General features: G+C 52.0%; 7 protein-coding genes across 7 annotated transcripts; 3 read left to right on the top strand and 4 right to left on the bottom strand.

The window, feature by feature from the left end:
• Window positions 1-993: 993 nt before the first annotated feature.
• On the bottom strand, window positions 994-2,255 carry aco (1-aminocyclopropane-1-carboxylate oxidase; the record flags this gene model as incomplete). Its single annotated transcript, XM_032037453.1, has 4 exons — window positions 994-1,272; window positions 1,325-1,693; window positions 1,746-2,119; window positions 2,180-2,255. 4 exons carry the CDS (start codon window positions 2,253-2,255, stop codon window positions 994-996), a joined length of 1,098 nt encoding a protein of 365 aa, XP_031883573.1.
• A 985-nt stretch (window positions 2,256-3,240) lies between these two features.
• Window positions 3,241-5,203, top strand: liz1-1 (Pantothenate transporter liz1; the record flags this gene model as incomplete). The annotated part of the gene is made up of 9 exons (XM_032037454.1): window positions 3,241-3,313; window positions 3,366-3,454; window positions 3,514-3,610; window positions 3,663-3,723; window positions 3,779-3,927; window positions 3,977-4,346; window positions 4,400-4,583; window positions 4,641-4,751; window positions 4,811-5,203. 9 exons carry the CDS (start codon window positions 3,241-3,243, stop codon window positions 5,201-5,203), a joined length of 1,527 nt encoding a protein of 508 aa, XP_031883579.1.
• Window positions 5,204-5,410: 207 nt separating this feature from the next.
• Window positions 5,411-6,403, bottom strand: ywnB-1 (Uncharacterized protein; the record flags this gene model as incomplete). Its single annotated transcript, XM_032037455.1, has 2 exons — window positions 5,411-6,090; window positions 6,142-6,403. 2 exons carry the CDS (start codon window positions 6,401-6,403, stop codon window positions 5,411-5,413), a joined length of 942 nt encoding a protein of 313 aa, XP_031883575.1.
• A 1,011-nt stretch (window positions 6,404-7,414) lies between these two features.
• On the top strand, window positions 7,415-8,965 carry azaK (Efflux pump azaK; the record flags this gene model as incomplete). Its single annotated transcript, XM_032037457.1, has 1 exon — window positions 7,415-8,965. One exon carries the CDS (start codon window positions 7,415-7,417, stop codon window positions 8,963-8,965), a length of 1,551 nt encoding a protein of 516 aa, XP_031883680.1.
• Window positions 8,966-10,128: 1,163 nt separating this feature from the next.
• Window positions 10,129-11,771, bottom strand: CGGC5_v009156 (Satratoxin biosynthesis SC1 cluster protein 4; the record flags this gene model as incomplete). Its single annotated transcript, XM_032037458.1, has 5 exons — window positions 10,129-10,695; window positions 10,745-10,821; window positions 10,873-11,311; window positions 11,365-11,432; window positions 11,495-11,771. 5 exons carry the CDS (start codon window positions 11,769-11,771, stop codon window positions 10,129-10,131), a joined length of 1,428 nt encoding a protein of 475 aa, XP_031883681.1.
• Window positions 11,772-13,588: 1,817 nt separating this feature from the next.
• CGGC5_v009155 (uncharacterized protein) lies at window positions 13,589-14,389 on the top strand (the record flags this gene model as incomplete). The annotated part of the gene is made up of 2 exons (XM_032037459.1): window positions 13,589-13,996; window positions 14,054-14,389. The coding sequence occupies 2 exons, from the start codon at window positions 13,589-13,591 to the stop codon at window positions 14,387-14,389; spliced, it is 744 nt and encodes a 247-aa protein (XP_031883700.1).
• A 1,957-nt stretch (window positions 14,390-16,346) lies between these two features.
• CGGC5_v009154 (uncharacterized protein) lies at window positions 16,347-17,021 on the bottom strand (the record flags this gene model as incomplete). Its single annotated transcript, XM_066152127.1, has 3 exons — window positions 16,347-16,428; window positions 16,498-16,548; window positions 16,678-17,021. The coding sequence occupies 3 exons, from the start codon at window positions 17,019-17,021 to the stop codon at window positions 16,347-16,349; spliced, it is 477 nt and encodes a 158-aa protein (XP_066008408.1).
• Between the last annotated feature and the right edge of the window lie 1,424 nt (window positions 17,022-18,445).

The raw sequence follows: 18,445 nt of genomic DNA, 5'->3' as shown, positions 1-18,445 counted from the left end.
TGGATGCCCCTAAATGCTACCACCGAGTCATACACGTAAGTCTCAGACCAAATGATCGCCTGCCAAACCTAATATTAGTGTTCATAGTGGATTTTGACGGGGGTTTACAATCAACCCGATTCAAATAGGAGTGCTCCAATCTCAACCTAAAAACTACGCCTTGTGATCGCCGTTAGAGACTGGCTAGCCCCCTGGCGGTGAATCGGCAGACCGAGCTAAGCTCTTGGCCATTGGTGAGTATTTAAGACTTCGAACTCTACAACAAGAAACGGTTCATCCCAAGGTCATCCCTATCACGTTTTCGTTTCTCATACAAACCAGTCGCTCATTGACATATTCAACCTTTACTGTCGCTTACTATCCTCTTGGCCTCGGCTCCTTCACAACACCTAGTATGTGTATCTTATTTTCGCACATACCCTCCTAGTTTCAATTGCAATCTCATACTCACAACGACTTTCCAGCAATGGCTCGATTCGTTCTCAGTTTCGCCGCTCTCTTCGCTGCCCTCGCCCATGCCGCTCCGACCAATGGGACGACCAATGCCAGCTGCCTCGTGCAGTTCGAAGACTCGATCAATGGAGGCACTGCTGGTTCTTGCTCGCAGGGAAGTGCGAGTGCTGGCGTCAGATTGCCAAGTGGAGGACCCTACGTTCAGTACACTATTAGCAAATCATGCGAGCTTGCGATTACCAACGGACCCTTGGATGGAGTGACGGGCACTGCGACTGTCGTCGACTCTTGCTAAGGCACGAACACAAGCACCCTGTCGAAAGAATACACGGAAACGGGCGAATGGTGACAGCCAGATTTCACATATTGTAAAACTGTCTTGGCATCGACCTTTTGATCTTTTTCCTTACTTTGGACGCACCATGAACGCCAGAACGCTTGTATATACGATGCACCGGAGAGCTTTTGTTGTTATACGGCTGTCCTGCCTATTAGTGGCCAATGAAGTGTTTTTTTACACTTACAGCACTATTCATCTAACTATTGGAAGTACTGGCCCTTGAAACCAGGCAAAATCTCTTGGCCTTCGGATGACTGGTAGCTGACGCCCTTTCTCTGCTGCCATGTCTGCTTGAGAGTCGTGAACTCGCCCATGGTCGGAACTTTGTGGCCACCGGCCTCGAACTCGTTTTGTGTGAATCCCTCGCGCTTCAAGACCGGAGAGTCAATGGTCTTCAGCGTGAGATCATTCTGGGGACGGGCGAAGTACAGAAGACCTAGGCGGTCGACGTGGCGCTGGTCCTTGGGAGGAACAGATACCTTCGCGAAGAGTCAGTACGACAATAGTGCAAAGTGATCGTGGATAGCTTACTCTATGAACGGTAGACTTGACGTAACCGCCAGTCAGGAAGCTCAAGGCGTCGCAAGTGTTGACAGTCAGACTGCCGTCAAGAGGCTTGGCCCACTTCCAGTTGCCGGTCTCGTGATCCCTGATCTGCAGCGCAGCCACTGGCTGGCGGAAAAGCAGAGTGATGGTGCCGAGATCGGTGTGGCCACGGGACCAAAGGCCGTCGTCGAGCTTCTCAATCTCCTCTGGTGTGAACTTGGAGTACTTCATGTATCGCAGATGCGACTCGTCATGGACATCCCACTTGTGAACACGAGTAAAGAAGTCTTCCGGAAGCTCCAATGCAAGAGCGATGAGGTGGTTCAAGGGGTCCAGGACCTTGTCATGCAAGTCCTTTCAACAAGAATTAGCATACGGTAAGGGCATACGCAAACGTCCAGCTTACCTTGGCGAAGCCCTCAATCTCCTCTTTGCGCTCCTCCAAAAGCTTGGGCAGGGGCTGGGTAATGTGGCCATCCTTGGTCGCCATGTTCCAGACCTCGGTCTTGTCCTTGATGCCGCCGCTCAGGAACCGCCTGCCTGCAGGACGGTATCCATTGTAGTCACCGGAGTCAAGGTTCGGCTCATACTTGAGCTTCTCATCGAGAGGGAGCTCATAAAACTTCTGGCCTAGTGCAAACTGCTTGTCGACTTCTTGTTGTGAGATGCCGTAGTTGATGACATAAAAGAATCCCTTGGTGCGGATAGCCTCGATCAAAGTCTGGGCAAGCTCCTTATTGCCCTCTGGTGTGCCGTACTTGGCAAGGTCAATGGTGGGAACTGTGTTGCGTTAGAAAACCAGCGGATACGTCCCTGCAGAAGCTCATCATGAAGACTTACGGTCAGCCCAATCGAGGTTCTCCTCCGTCTCGGGGACGTGGGAGTACTGGTACAACTCAGACACAGCAGAAGGCATGTTGGGCGGGCGGTGAGGCGGGGTGTCTTTTCTTGGGAAGGCGGGCTGATCTCTGATGCAAGCTCAGACTTTTCAGACTCCAAGGGTTCTGAGCTCGCCATTTTAACTATTAACCTTGGTTGCGACTCCGGACGGCATCTCGCCGGAAGTCCAGCCCGGCCCCCCTGAACCCTCCATCGGCCTTTACTCCGCACAACACGACCTCCACGTCCAATAACGCGACGTTGATTTGACTCAATTGTCTTCATGGTCACACACTTGCAGTCTACCCCGCGGCATCACTAAGCAAGTAGGCCAAGTTATATGGCCGAGGCCGTTGGAGATGCGAGATCGTCGCATGTCATCATTTGATAACGGATGGCGCAATCCCCACCACAACCAACCCCGGTCCGCCAACGTCGTCTCCCTCGCCGGTAGATGCGCCGGAAAATAACCACAGCAACCCCCCAAAACCCCCGCGTGCACGGTAAGCAAGCTCCGTATGATGTGCCCCCGCCGGTAAAAGGACACCGAGTTCGGCGGGATGATGCTTTGTCCGGCTCACGATTCGATGGACGCTGGCCTCCCATACCGTTTCGGAGATTATTTGCATGGTGCAGTCTCCGCAAACCCGCGTCGTTCCCCAGAATCATTGGACACCCCGAGTTGTCGAAGCATAATCGTCATTCCTGGCATAATGGCGAATAGTGGGCGAAGAGGCGTGCTTGCTGCGACTGGTCGGGTCTCGGCGGATGAAGTCCGGAGGAGAGGTTTACGAAGCTGCAGCTCTGCAAGCTTATCGCGGACTGCAGGCCGCTGATTCTGGGCGTTTGCAAGGGTATTGAAGTGGCAATGAGCTTTATAAAGATGCTCACATAACGAAAATTGGGTAGGAACCTACCTGGAAGAGTTGGGTGTACGTATAAAACGTCGGGCAAGCTGTAAAGCCGAAGGTGCTGTGCCTCTCGGACTCTCTAGCAGACCATTCCGGCACACATCGACCAACATGGGGGCTATTCTTCGGGCGGTAAAGAAGAACAAGGTGGGAGCTGTGGTATTGTCAGTGTTTGACTGGTACCGTAAGTCGTTCGTGCCGATTGCTTGTCGAAGTTACCCTGACAAAATTTCCAGCGTCTCACTACCCTGCCGCGGAGCGGAAGCTGCTGAGAAAGTTGGACTTGGCTATTCTCGTCTTCGGAAGCTTAAGTTTTTTCTGTAGAGTAAGTGATTAACAATCAATGACTGGTACAGTGAATGATTCTAACTGACATTGTGACAGTTTCTTGGACAGCAAAATGTTACGAATGCTTATGTCTCGGGCATGCGAGAAGACCTCAATGCGTGGGGCAATGAGCTGAATTACTATGTCGTGGCATGTAAGTTTCAAACCCTTCGCCTACCTACTAGATCATGCTGACATTGGATAAGACAACACGGCTTATGTCATTGGACAAATTCCTCTGATGACCCTTCAAACCAAAGCGAAGATGTGCGAGCCTCTCAAGACACAAGCTCCAAAACAGATAGAAGCTGACTGTATTCAGTGCTCCGTTCTTGCTGCCGTCTCTGCAGATTATTTGGGCCGTTATCGCATTTTGTCAGTCCGAAATCAAGCACAGCTGGCACTTATACATCCTGCGCGCGGTTACAGGCTTCCTGGAGGCATCTTCATTTGGCGGCACTCACCTTATCCGTAAGTACCCATGCGCAACTGAGCGAGCAACTCTCCTAACCCATTCTAGTGGGTAGCTGGTTCAAGAATGAAGAGTTGTTCAAGAGAGCGGGTGTATGGTTCATGGGTAACTCACTTGGTTCCATGTTCTCTGGTTACCTCCAAGCGGCCGCGTACCGAAACCTGAATGGAGTCTACGGAAGAGCCGGCTGGCGATGGCTGTTCATCGTCCAAGGCATCATCACTCTCCCTATCTCATTCCTAGGCTTTGCCTTCTGGCCTGGTCTACCAATCTCTCCCAAGCGATGGTTCTTCACCGACGAGGAGTACGCCCTTGCAATCAAGAGGATGCCAACTGTGGAAACGGAGGGTATCACCTGGAAGACCTTCAAGTATACGCTTTCGCGACCAATGTGGTGGATCTGCGTACCGTGCTACATGTTAGTCGTCTCTAACTTTTCAAATGGAGGACGCCATCGCTAATAGCTAGCAGTTTCCTATGCCAAGCACACTACTGGACCGGTTACATGGCCCTGTGGCTTCGAGATGCGAAGTACTCCATCGAGTTGGTCAACATCCTACCAACTTTTATTGACCTCCTTCGCGCTCTGTCTTCATGGCTGGGTACTACGTTAGCAGGTTGCTTGAGTCTCAGAGGGCTTTGGACGTTTCAAGCAGTAAGTTGTTCACTGGTATGGGCTAGTTAAGAAGACATTACTGATATCCCATCCCAGAGCTTCGTGCTATTTTCATGCATAGTTCTATCAATCTGGAACGTCCCAGACATTTTGAAGTTCTGCGCATTCTACTTTGGCGGCTTTTCAGGCATGGCCTCTCCGATTCTGGTAGGTCACTCAGACGAGATTCTAAACACGAAGGCTTTGACTAACAAACACTTTCTCAGTACTCATGGCTTAACTTCACCCTGAAAGAGAACTACGGCGAGCGTGGTTTGATCATCTCATCCATGATGACCCTGGGCTTTTGCAACCAAATCTGGATTCCCCTCTTCACCTTTCCTACCGTCGAGGCGCCTCGATATCCGCACGGCTACCCTGCAGCGACAGTATTCGAGGTGGCAATGTGGGCCTTCCTGATGTTTGGCACGTGGTATATGAAGAGGTGGAAGCTGAAACACCCTGATCTTGAGATGAGGCTGGCAAATGAGGAGGCTAGCCAGGATGCGGCAGGTGTGACATCAGACTCTGATCGTCCTGAGGCAGAGACAGCGCCTGCGTATGACACGAAAGGACCCGAGGTGGTAGCAAACCAACCCATTTCAGTGCAGAAGCAGTAAGTGCCACGTTCTAATAACACGGCATGGAGGACACGGACTCCGATGGGCTATATGTGCCATCAGATCGATATCTTGAGATTTCAAAATACGAGCTGTAGTCTATCGATCACGTTGGATTCATAAGCTATTAGACATGATTTGAAAACAATCAAGCGACTTATTGTAGCAGTGCAAAATCTCACTCTTTATCAAGTCGATTTGGCAGTACTATGTAAGAGTGACATAAGTTGGACCGGGCCTGTCGTCAAGACCATCTGTATACGGACACCAGTGCTTCCAAACCTTCGTCTGTTGCTCAACCTCGTCTGCAATAGCAACTGCCATATCTGGAACCGAGATACTCTGCAAACGCCCATCAAATATCGAAAAGCTATCACCGCTTTCCGCGCCTTTTTGAAATTGAAGGGGCATCCGGTCGAGCTCAACCGTGTACAGTCCGGTCCTTGTTCCAGGCCGATATAGCGGTGGAGGAGCTATGTACGTCCACTTAAAAGACGTGTTGCCATCGAAGAACATGTATGTGGCCCGCGCCCCTGTGATAAAGTCCACCCCTTGACTGTTCATATCTGCCATGGTCTTCTCCATGTCTTCTAGCACTTTCTTCGTCGCATCGGTTCCCTTCCCATCCCGTTCTGCAAGCCACGCATCACGAGCTGTCCGTAACCTTGTCGCAAAGTCTCCTGCCCAGTCTTGGCAGTGCATTATATAGGCCTCGCTGGCTAGCATTGCTCTGCCGTACGCTGTGAAGAACCTCGCATCGTCGGCGGCCGTCATGTATGGCTTATCCGGTATCTCCAGACTACCAGCTCCTCCAACCATGACGAAGTATGGTACGTGGGCCTCTCTTGAGGCAAGCAATATTTTGCGCGTCATTTCGACGAATGACCCTGTCATAACGTATTAGTTAACTGTTCGAAGACTTAACATGAAAGTCTTACTGTAGGCAAAAGATGATCCCAGCTGGCTGTGGGGCCCATAGGCGTTCACAACTACATCCAACCCATAGAGTTGTTTGGATATGTCCAAGACGTCCGAGCTGCCGAGGTCGATGCTTCTGGGCTCATAACGCTCGTGCTTTCCTAGCCTTGATGGGTCTCTCGATACCCCAACAACGTGGTGCCCTCTGTTGATCAACTCCACGGTCGCATGGGACCCCGTCATCCCCGTTGCGCCGATCACACCGACCTTCAAAGAAGACATTGTAGGAACTTCGCCGCGGGAGTGAACAGACATTGCCCGAAACGGGGAGACGTACCGCGCTGGTGGTTAAGTACTAGACCTGAGCCAGCGGAGCCGCGGCATGCTCGAGCCTCCGCCCGAACTCCCGCTAGATCTGTCATACGTCATGCGTCCAAACTCGAAAGAGCGTAACCCGGTGGAAAGAATCGAAACATGTCAGTCCTTTAGTAGAAAAGCCACGACATAGGAACAAAGAGACGCAGGTACGGACTTTGACAAATAGCGTTTCGGGCCGGGCTGAGTTCGTCAAGCCGAGACGAGCTAACCAGAACTCCCGTTCCTGATCCGACACCTTCTTGAACCGTGCCTCACGGACGAACCCCATACTATCCGTTGACAAGAGGGTTTTGACGTCGCCTTAATCATGCCAGATAAACCATAGGGATGCAGCGGCAGCGGCGCCAATTGAGACACCTTGAGCAACGGCTTGCAACTGCTGCTGTCGCTGTTTGTAGAGTTCGACCCCTGCAGATGACAAGCCCGCAGGCTAGACAGGGGCCAATGAGAAACACCTCAATGTCCTAGAAAGCATCTTATCATTTATCGATCTTTGAAGGCTCCACTGTTAAGAAAACGAACTGTCACCTTGAAAAAACTCAATTCCAAATGGCTTACGATCGCGTCGCATCTCTGCATGCTCAGTCCAAAGCTGCCACCTACCTACTGTATCTGTATCCAGCAAGGGCTCCAAGCAACATCCCCGAATTCGGATCCGTCGGCGGAGATTAATTGGGGGAATAAGGGCCCAGAACGGCGAGCGCGCCTAGCCTGAACGGGAAGCTGGATTCGTAGACCTTTTGCCTGACGGTCACACTTAACGCCGAAGACGCGCCCTTTGTGAAATTCGTCTCACCTTTGTCGTCGGGCTCATACTGTCTCCAAAACACCTCCGGAGGTGACACCAACCGCCAGCATCGACGACAAACCCCCTCATTTACACCAGACTTAGGTGTCGGGCATCAATTCGGCACAATGGCGCCGGACCAAAGAAACCAAAACGGCGGCAACGCGTCGAACGGGGCCGTCGACGCGACCGAGGTGACACCGCTTCTGGCGACCAAGGATGTCGCTCCGACCGCCGACCCCGACATCTCACAAGCTACAACCCTCCACGAGCCGGAGCCAAACCAGGATGGGGCCGCCGAGGACGACAAGCCGCTGCCGGTGTGGCAGATCATCTGGCTCTGCTACGCCCGAATGGTCGAGCCCATGGCCTTCTTCGCCATCTTTCCGTACATCAACCAGATGGTCCAGGAGAATGGCAACCTCGCCGATACGGACGCTGGGTTCTATTCTGGTCTCATTGAGTCGCTGTTCTCTCTGACGCAGGCAATCGTCATGATCTTCTGGGGCAAACTCTCGGATCGAGTCGGCCGCAAGCCGGTGCTCGTTTACTCACTCGTCGGCGTTGCCTTTGCAACCTCCACCTTTGGCATGGCCAAGACCATTTGGCAAATGATCTTGTTCCGATGCCTGGCGGGTGTCTTTGCCGGAACGGTTGTAACCATCAGGACCATGATCGCAGAGCACAGCACCCCAAAGACGCAGGCGAGGGCTTTCAGCTGGTTCGCCTTCAGCGGCAACCTGGGCGGCATTGTCTGCGGTCCGCTTTTGGGTGGTGCTTTAGCCAACCCGGCGCAACAGTACCCCGGTGTCTTCGGCGGCGTCCAGTTCTTCCTCGATTACCCATATGCGCTTTCCAGCTCCGTTGTTGGTTTCATCGGCCTGACGGCGGCTCTGACAAGCTTCCTTTTCCTTGAGGAGACTCTGAAAAAAGAGCATCATGCGGGTGGTGATGGCCCTGGAGGACCAAAGAAGGATAATCGTTCGATCTTGGAAATCGTGAAGTCTCCCGGCGTCGGCATCGTGCTCTACACATACGGCCATGTCATGCTTCTTGGGTTCGCTTACACTGCCATCGTCCCCGTGTTCTGGTACACGCGCGTCGACCTCGGTGGGCTCGGCTTCACCTCAGTGCAAATCTCCCTGATGATGGCCGTGAACGGCATCGCTCAAGCATTCTGGCTCCTGGTCATCTTCCCCCCACTCCAGCACCGCTGGGGAACCAACGGCTTACTCCGCGTCTGTGCCTACGCCTACCCGTGGTTCTTCTTCATGTTGCCACTCGGAAATCTCGCCCTCAAAGCCGGCGCCCACAACACGACTGCTATAACCTTGTTTTGGGTGTTTGCCCCGATACTTCTGGCCATCGGTAGTGGAGTTGCTATGAGTTTCACCGGTGTTCAGCTGGCCTTGAACGATGTTTCTCCCAGCCCTCAGGTTCTGGGAACTCTCAACGCTCTGTCATTGACCGGGCTCAGCATCATCCGCGCCTTCTCTCCGGCTCTTTTTGCCAGTCTCTACGCACTTGGCGCACGCACTCAGTGGCTGTGGGGACATGCGATCTGGGTTTTGTTGATTCTGATTACCTTCCCATACATCTACGCCGTCCTGCACCTTCCTAACTATGAAGATTTGAAGAAGGCAAGAGAAGAGTCTGGGCAAGCGGAGGCCAGCCGGTAAGGCTCTGCAATGCAGGGGTGCATGTGTGTAAACAGCGCATCAGTACGGAAAATAGACTGTGTTGAGTTCAATCTGATTCGTTCATGAGGAGCCTGAGTCACGTCAATATCCAGGCTTGAACTGTGAATAGCTTCGTGCTGTAATTCACTACAACAACGTTGTTGCGTGATTCGCTGACGACTTCCATCAACTACCACGGTATAAATTCAACCAAGGGTGACTCTCAGTCAAGGAAAATGAAGCTCAAATAAGACGAAACTTCATTCCAACAAATCCCGCACCATAACACAGCGTAGCATTACACACAATAACTTTGGTTCACAGCGAAACATCTTTGGCTCACAGGTTCGTCTGCTGCTGCACGGACTGCAGCTGTATTGAGCCTGTCGATTCGCCCAACAGCATCTGTGCGAAATGCCAACTTAAATGCACGGGAGGAGACTCAGTAGTCATCGAGACGAGTACACACGAGAAATGCGAGTCAGGGACAGTCGAGGATCTGTACAGCGCCCGTTGTGTATGAAGCTCCCATAGCAGCAGATACCTTGCTATAAGTCTCAAAACAGTTGCAGTTATCTGCGAGTCCCATTTCAATTTCCGCAGAAACGCCTGTTGGTGATCGACATTGGTTCCAGCCGTGAAGGATCGATCGCAGAGGTTGCAATTGTAACGCTGGGTTACATGCCAAGGAATCATGGGTTTGCTGTGAAATGTCTGACAAACACAGTGAAAATTCCCAGACAGAACTGACTGGGGAAGTCCTGGCCGGGCAGCCCTTGTTCTGTTCTCGTCAAACGATTTCCCCTGCATGAGCCGGTCTTGGGCACGTGGGTAAGGGGCGGCCGCAATCGTTCGGTGCTGGAGGGGCGGGAATGGCAGCAGGGATCATATCAATCCAGTTTCGCGGGCCACCTCAGGATCCCGACTGATGGGAACGGTCCTCCCAAGGGCGGGGGCCGAGGGAACCGTCTCTCCGTGCGTACCCATGAAATCATCACCAGCAGAATCACTGCATTGTTTTCACCATGGCTGAGAGTCAATCTTCGACAGCTTGAAGCTTCAGATATCTGAATAATTGTGCGTAATTACTGATGACTACTATTACAAAGTTGTACAAAGGGTATTTCATTGGGTCCTCAACCAGCTGAAGAGGGTGTCCCATCTCATAATCCGGTCGACTTCCGGAAGCTCTTCCTGTTAGACTCTGACAACACCGACTCCGGCTCAACAGGCTCCGTCGTGACCTCGACTTCACGATGTTGCCAGATTCGGTTGTCGTGATGAGGATAGCCCGTCTCCTTGCGCTTTGACAGCTTTGTTCCGTGATAATGCTCTCTCGCCGTGAGCGGCTGTTCGTTCTGAGGGAACGTTGACCTTCCCGGGCTCTTCACTGTAACACTGACAGTACTCTGAGGCATGAGTTCGATCTCGTTTGACCCGCGTGAGCTATGTGAGCTGCTGGCATCGTCGCCGCCCATGGTCTTGAGGCCGATGCCATACTTGGCTTCCTCTCTTAGACCGGGCTTGTCTCCTTGCGATTCGTGCATCTTGGACCAGTCCTTAGACGCAGCCCTGGCGTGTGAGGCCGTTCCAGATCGTCCGCCACCAATGGTCATGCCCGCTGACCTTCCTGTTGACTTTTTGGCTGCTGATGATCGACCGTACTTGTCAAGGCCGCTGCGATGAGCAGATTCGAGAAGACCCTTCCATAGTACCCGGATAATTGGACCCTGAGCCGTTGTTAGTACGGTCTTGATAGTACCTCTTTCGATGACTTACCAAAGTTGGCAAGCAGGCCGAAACAATGCCACTGCTGATCTCGATGATGTTCCATGCCAGACCCTGAGCAAGAGAATCTTCGTAATATTAGTATGTCGACGCCAGATTACATGGACGAGAATACTTACATGGCACATCATCCTTGGTGTACAACAAGAAGATTCGGAACCGGTAGATGCTAGTGAAAACAACGTAGCTACCCAGGAGGAAGGTGAACAAGACCAGAATGCGCTGAGCCCGGTTCATCTGCAGCTTGAGGACGTGAGGAATTGGCAGATAAAGAATCGCAATGTCGACGATAATACTCGGGACGGCGATGCACAACTGCGTCAGGAACAGGTTGATACACGTTCCCGGCTTCCAAGGTTCCCACAGCGTGTTCAGAGGAAGACATTGGATCGATGCCGCGATAACGCAGGCAAAGGTCCAAAGAGAAGTCAGACTGCCGCATATCCATGCTCCTTTGCGGACCTCGGGCATGGGGAAGATGCGCAGGTACAAGAACAGAAGAGCGATCTTGTACATGTTGACGCCGTTGACGTACAGGATCTCAGCGCCGATCATTGTCTGAGCACCAAGTCAGTCCCGCGCTCGGGTTCGTGGGGTTTGGGAGTACGTACGCGATCGAGAAATTGAATCTCCTGTAATGTAAGCCGGCCGGAATGCAATCCGATTCCACGATCAACAACTGCAGCAGCCTTTGTGTTAGTGATCTGTCATTGATGTTTAGGTTGCGAATCTCCGACTTACGAAGCAGGTTCATGGCCATATTCCCAATCAGCAAGACCAAAGCGAACAGCATCAAGTAATCGTCGATCAGATACCTCGCGGCCTGGAGGTGACGCGCCAGGAACCTCAAGCCAACGGTGAAGGCGGCGAATGCCGTAAAGGCGATCGTGATACCCCGAACATATCCTCTCAAGTCGTCGTCCAGGTTCTGATCCTCGGCGAAGTCGGCCAGCTTCTTCAGGTAGTCCCTCTCGCCTTGGTCGAGACTGGTGTCATTGTACGGGTAGAAGGCCGCCATGCTTGGCTGTGGCTGCTGGTGGCTTGGTGGCCACACAGGCTCTCGTTCGAACAACGATGTTCTCCGGGACTGTCAGTTCGTCGAAAGAGAGGGGTTCATCACCGAGCAGACGGTTCACGGGGGGCCCTCTATGATACGAACCACGTGGGGATGGAGAATCATTTTAACAAACCTTCCCACGACAAGCCTTGGGGGGAATTCCTTTCCGGTGCCCTACGTCTATCTCACTCATTGTCTCGCTTCAGCACCAAGACACTGCAAAACACGTGCTGGTGGATGCCGCGGTTCCGCCGACGACCTGTTTCTCGACCGAACCATGGTAGCATTCCTAAACTGTCAATCTTTTCTCTTTCGGCCTGTCATGTTTGACAACTGCAAGTGACACCCCATCAACTCCATCCAGATACGACCTCGGCTGGTGGGATGAAAAGAAAGGAACATGTGGACCGTTGCACTGGAACAGGAAACGGAAAAGGGGGCAAGAGTCCCGGTCAAACCCCGAACAGTTGCCTGCTTTGTCACATTTGATCAGTTTTGAGGAACGGCATCCACAAGGGTTCACCACTGTTGTGGATTCTTCGCCAAGGGGAATGTCGTAAGAAGAGATATTAGACTTAGTTTCTCCCGCGATATATCCACAGGAGGTCGGCCGCACTGAAAAGAGCCGTCTCCTCCGTCAACACCATCCGATTGACTCTCGAAATGGATCGAACGTCCCGGCGCACGGCTCTCCTTGAGGCTCGTTTCGTCTAGGGGAAGACCGTTGGATCTGGGTAACCGGAGCAAAGCGTTAGTCCAAAGGCTCCATCAAGACCCGCCGCTAAAGGAACCCAAGAGCCCCGCCTGCCATCCCATTGATGGAACGAATGGGGCCACCGATGTCGACAGATCATCAGCGGCAATTGGCCTTTGCGTTGCCCGCGAGTTGCCGGAAGAGAAGCCGGTGGTCTTTGAAATCGCGGCTGGGGTCCATTTCCGAGTCATCAACCCTGCGATGTGCTGCGGCGCGTTGGTGGTGGATCTCAGATTTCTGACTGTGCGTCATTATCGTCATATTCCCGGGGGATAAACATACGAAGTCCTCGTTCTCCTCGGAAGGATTTTTGATCACACAAAGAAGAAATGTTCGAAAAATTCCTTTCTGACTGCCGAGGTTGCAGAGATGCAAGAGACTCTTCGGGGAATTCTTCGAAGCTACTTAGCGAGAAGGCTTGAGTTATGAGTTGGAGGGTTGCGTTGCATACGCCACAAACCTGCATAAACTGTCAGTCTTCTTGACAGCCCCCACGGACTTTGTGTCCGCCAATCAGGTGTGTCCGATTCGGGTACCTGCGCCGTTTCGATGTGCCCCCTTTTTCATACACAAATGGAGCAATAAACCCACCGCCAACGTTGGCCCGTTTGTGGATATATCGAAAGACCGCGTACACTCGTGTGCTGCAGCTGCTGCGCACCAACATCGCTAACATTGCGGAGACGTCAAAAACCACAAGGGCCAAGGACGCTGCGCAATGTCCGGCGGTTGGACTGGAGACGATCCCGCTGTCAAGCGTCGTTCATCGCCGCTGTCATTTCGGGGATATTGCTTGCTGAGGACCGACATTCATGCATCGTAGCTTTACAACTTTGTATTTTAGAAAGCCTCTGCCGCGTTGATCATCTGCTTGTTTCTTTTTCTCAGGCAGGCCGTCCGCTCATTCTCAAGTCTCAGTCGCTTCCTTGCCCATCACTCTGCACGCTCCTCCTAGTCAATCTACCTGCAGCAGAAACAAGATCCAACCCCTCCGTGGCCCTCATCCCCAGTTTCATCTGAAAAAATGAAGCCCTCAGTTCTCATCGTCCCTGGTGCTTGGCAGCTCCCCTCTGCCTTCCAGCCCTTCGCCACGGAACTGGCCAGTGCCGACTTCAACACCTCCATCGTTGCCCTCCCCACCGTCGGCGGCACCACCACCCCGCTCGCCTCTCTCTCCGACGATGTTGCGGCCGTGCGCACTGAGCTCGATAAGCTTGTTAGCGATGGCAAGGAGGTTGTCATCTACTCCCACTCCTACGGCGGTGTTGTTGCCAGCAACGCCGTCGAGGGCTACGACGTCGCCACCCGCACTGCCGCCGGCAGCACTGGTGGTGTCGTGAGCATCGTCTACGCCAGTGCCTTCATGCTCCCCAAGGGTTCCAGCTTGCTCGACCTCCTCGGCGGCACCCCCCTTCCTTGGATGGTTGTTGAGGTATGTATCTCCAGAACCTTGGGCCGAAAAGTGACCATGAAACTAACTGCAAAACAGGGTGACCGCGTCGTCGGCAACGCCACCATGCTGCCCGAGGTTGGCTTCAACGATCTCCCCGCCTCTGAGCAGGAGAAGTGGGCTTCCCAGATGACCTGGACTGCCCTGGGTGCCTTCACCAACGCCTCCTCTTACGAGCCCTGGAGCAACGGCATCGACTGCGCGTACCTGTACGCCACCCTCGACAACGCCCTGCCCCTCAGCTACCAGCAGGGCATGTCTGCCGTCCTCCCTGCCGGCTCCAAGACCGAGTCTGAGCCCAGTGGCCACTGCGCTCACCTCTCTCGCCCTTCAAACGTGACCTCCATCCTCAGCAGGTGGTACCCGGGCAACTAAAGTGCAGGCGATGTTGTGAGAAAGCGGGATGTTGAGAGAGAATGTTAGCGTTACGACAGCGACGGGCACCTCGAGGACCTAAATAACGACAATAATATAATTCATATGAGCAATGCAACCTTGCCAGCAGCTTTTGCTTGCGACGTGATTTTTGTCGGCAGGCACGATGTACATATCCTGCTCAGTGAACGGTTCTTGAATCGTGTAAAGCGCGGGAGGCCGGCGAGCTGGGGGATGCCTGCTTCAAAAGACGTTCCCCGATCTTCCGTGGCAGAATTTCTGTCATGGCACGATGAACTGTTTCGGATCGGTGTTACCACATCGAGCAGTGCCAGACCCCACAAATGTCCTCTTGTCAGGGGAAAACGTTGGAAACGTCTTTTTTGTGGTTCATGTGAAAAGTCCAGTATGCGGGATCCTTGTCGGCTCAATGGCACCAACTCAGCTCCGTCACCCGTGTCTGTAACCGGCAGGCATCTTGATTCTCTGATGGGGAATACGATAAATCTTCGCGTAGGGAAGAGATACTTTGCTGAGCCATATAATCATATTACTTTTTCCTTGTTGCAGAGGTGAATGGGTTCCAGCGGGCGCTTGCCAAAGCAGTGACATTGCATTTGCTGTGGGTGCTACCTAGACAGAATCTCGGGGTCCCCGACTGCAGTTACACAATGATTGAGTTATATCTGGAGAGATGCGGCGTAACAATCGGCGACTCTATGGCACGTCAGGATAAATGGCTCATTACGGTTGATTTGAAGCAATCAAATTATTGCTTCAAAATTGACTTCGAGAAACTCTCTGTCCCTCATTGAAAATTGGTGCCAAACTATCGAACGAGAAATAGACTTATTACTGACATCAAAAGCTTTCCATGGTCAGTAGATGTCGACTGGATTCAAACTTTGTCTCAAGAATGGATGGTCCGGCCTGCCATGATGAAAATGAATGCCGTCTGGTTCTGGCTTCATCCACGTGAGCTCAATGGGTAGGTACCACAATTACCACTATGCCAGAGTGCAAGTGATAAATCTTGGACATAGTTTCTCATTCAATCGACCATATAATTTAACAGCTCATCAGCCGATATAGTCATCTCGAATATGTGAGTTAGTAGCTGACCCTGGCAAAGCAACTTAGTTAGAAGACACGAGAATTGCCAAAGATTGACAAGTGTGTTTTTATGGTGCACTGAAAGACCACCAAAAAAAGCTCTGGCATTTATCTTCCAAGTTTATGTACTCAAATCCAGTTGCTTTCCATCAATATGCTCTCAGTTTTGATTTCATTGCGCGGGAAATATCAAGTGACATTTAAATTAACAAACGGATCGGTATCCTACCGGGTGGAATGTCAGAATGCAATATTGGCCTAGATTTACGACTATGCCGGGTTACATTATGTATTGTAGGCTCCTAAGCATGATGAAGTAGAACTCTCATCTGAACATAAGATGGCATAAGTCACCAAACACTCGGACTGCATCATTGAAGAAGCCAGCATAAAGATCCAATGGTGAAGGAGACCGAGGAAAACCGGGGGTGTCACAACCTCTTTTTACAATGAAGGTCGTCAGAATTCAGCACAGCCATCCAATCACTCGAAACCACTAGTTTTAAAGTCAACGAAAACGTGTGTTTGATAAGAGATAGCGTGAGCATATGATTTCCAGGAGTAGTGACACCATCAGCCCGAGTTGATTCCATGTCTCATTTCTGTTAACTATAGGTGATCAGCATCGATAGCCGCATGATCAAGCAAGACAGTGTAAATGTGATTATGCGCCTTCAGTGTACAGGAGCAAGCTTGCTGATAACAAGAATATAAAACAACCGAAATGAAGCTTTTCATTTGTCGCGTATTGTCCGGGAAGTTTTCATAATGGGTCATGACGACGGCGACTTCTTTGAAAAGCAAAGGCATAGTAAATCTGTACCAATGCCCTTTTTGTGAACTATCACTCGTGACAGGTGGTCGGCCCCTGATATACATCTACGATGCGTATCCCAACACTGGCGTTGACGGTTCCTTGAGTAAGCCTATTGAAGCATTGAGTGTGAGCGTGTTGACATTCAACAGGCTGTGTCTTTTGCACTGAAGAAACTCACGTTTGCGATCTCCGGAACTCCGTGTTGGGTGCAATGTAAACAGAACTCTCGCTTGTCGCAACACCATTTCCGTCAAGCGGCCCCCTCCTCCACGCCTAATCCCCTCCTCCAGACATCCGCATTCATCTCAACGGAGCTCAAACCACAAGACCCAATGTGCACGCCGCGAGCGCTGCTAACAGCAATCCTGCAAAGGGGACTGGACGATACGAGGATGCAGAGCGGACTTGGACCCCGTTCGACTCGGTCGAGTTTCGTCCCTCGGCGCGCAAGCAACTGCCGAAGACGGAGACAATTTGCGCGTCGTCCCTGTTCTTCTTGGTTGCTTCGGGAACCTCGCACCACTCCCAACAGTCGTTCACGAGATGGACTGGGTTGGGAGAGCAGCATTTGACCATCCACAGGTCTGAGGCGTTGTGTCCCGGGATGACGGCGTATGTGACATTGTTCGGGATTGGCAAGCCCTCGGGGATCTCGTTTGTCGGACAGGATGAGGGCGCTGTCGCTGTGGTGGTTACGGACATGGCGATGGTGTTTCGCAGGCGGTGAAGGGATAGAGTGGAGTTGAGCGGTCGACAACGCGATGGCGGGAGTGAATGAATTTGAAAAACGTTTGGAGCTTGAGAAAGGATTGCGGGTCTGCCGGAATTAAGAAGGCAGTCGACTTCTTTTTATACATGCCTCAATTGCCAACAGCTATTATTTTGCAGCTCTCTCAATTTGGCGAGGTGAGTTGTTGCTTGTCACTGCCACCCCAGAACAACAACACCCTGACCCCATGAATTTGCATCGTGAACGGCGCGTACTTGGCTAATTGATTGGCACGGTAAAAAATTGCAAAGTCTTGGTATCATCTGATTGGCTGAAATTCGGGTTGGAAATGGCCTCGGTGTAGCCATAACCGAAATCTGTTGGTGACTGCGCCTTCAGAAAATCTGGGGGCCAACGAGATACAGGGGTTGTGCCCAGCCACGTAGGCGTTGTTGGAAGCTGTGAACCAACGTTTTAGCTGTAGACATTCGGGCTCCAACAAGAGCCAAGCCTCAGCCCCAGGTTTGAGGGCAGGGGGACCTTTCGAACCAACGTGTTGACTATGTGACTGTTGGAGGTTAGAGACAGGGGTTAGCACATGCCTGGGGAAGACTGAAGCCAGCAGCTGGCGCCATTGCTACAGAAATTCTTGGGTAATCAGAGCCATATCTAAGCCTCAAATGCAAAAGGCATGGTTCCCCCAGGCCCCATCGAGGAAGACCTGAAAATAGTAGCTCCCGCCGCATTCTAGCAGCTTGGGGGCTAATGGGGGGCTGAATCGGCCTCGGCTATCGTGGGAAGGCAGAGTCGAGGCATCTCATCATGGCACCACCCGCTAACAAGCAGTATCGGAGCATCAGAAGATGAAGAATGATCGATCAAACCCTGGGACATCACGAAATGCCAAGCCATAGCTCCCAAATGCTGACTCGAGAATTTGATCCTGAGTGCTGGGGCTCATGCGGCACCTCACGTCATTATCCACAAGCTTAGGGGATCCAACAAGAACGAACTCAGCCTTAGCCGTAACAAGGTCGAAATGTAGGATGAGATACACCTAGACTTTGACTCAATATTGACCAAACCCTGCATCGTGAGATGTTTCGCCTTGTGGACTCGTCGAAACTGTGCCCGACATGTTCGAGGTGGAAGGAGGCGTAGTAACACGGCCTCAGTAGCCGGGCGAGTTGCCCAGAAAACTTGCGAATAACTGCATTGATGCTTTTGATCTCGGTTCAGATATCTCGAGACTAGAAGACATAAATACGCATTGTCTGCCATTAGATCAATCTCATCATCACTCACAAACTCGTCACATCAAACATCATCACCTCTGCTCATCACAACAAGCATCATCACTTCTACTCAAACCCGATCACACAACTGTCTTCACACCACCTCCTTGATCCTACCCTCC

The sequence above is a fragment of the Colletotrichum fructicola genome (genome assembly GCF_000319635.2).
Source record: "Colletotrichum fructicola Nara gc5 chromosome Unknown KSG_Nara_v1_contig05, whole genome shotgun sequence".
NCBI classification, from domain to species: domain Eukaryota; kingdom Fungi; phylum Ascomycota; class Sordariomycetes; order Glomerellales; family Glomerellaceae; genus Colletotrichum; species Colletotrichum fructicola.
The sequence above is the reverse complement of the archived record's forward strand: the minus strand, read 5'-3'. Positions and strand labels throughout refer to the sequence as shown.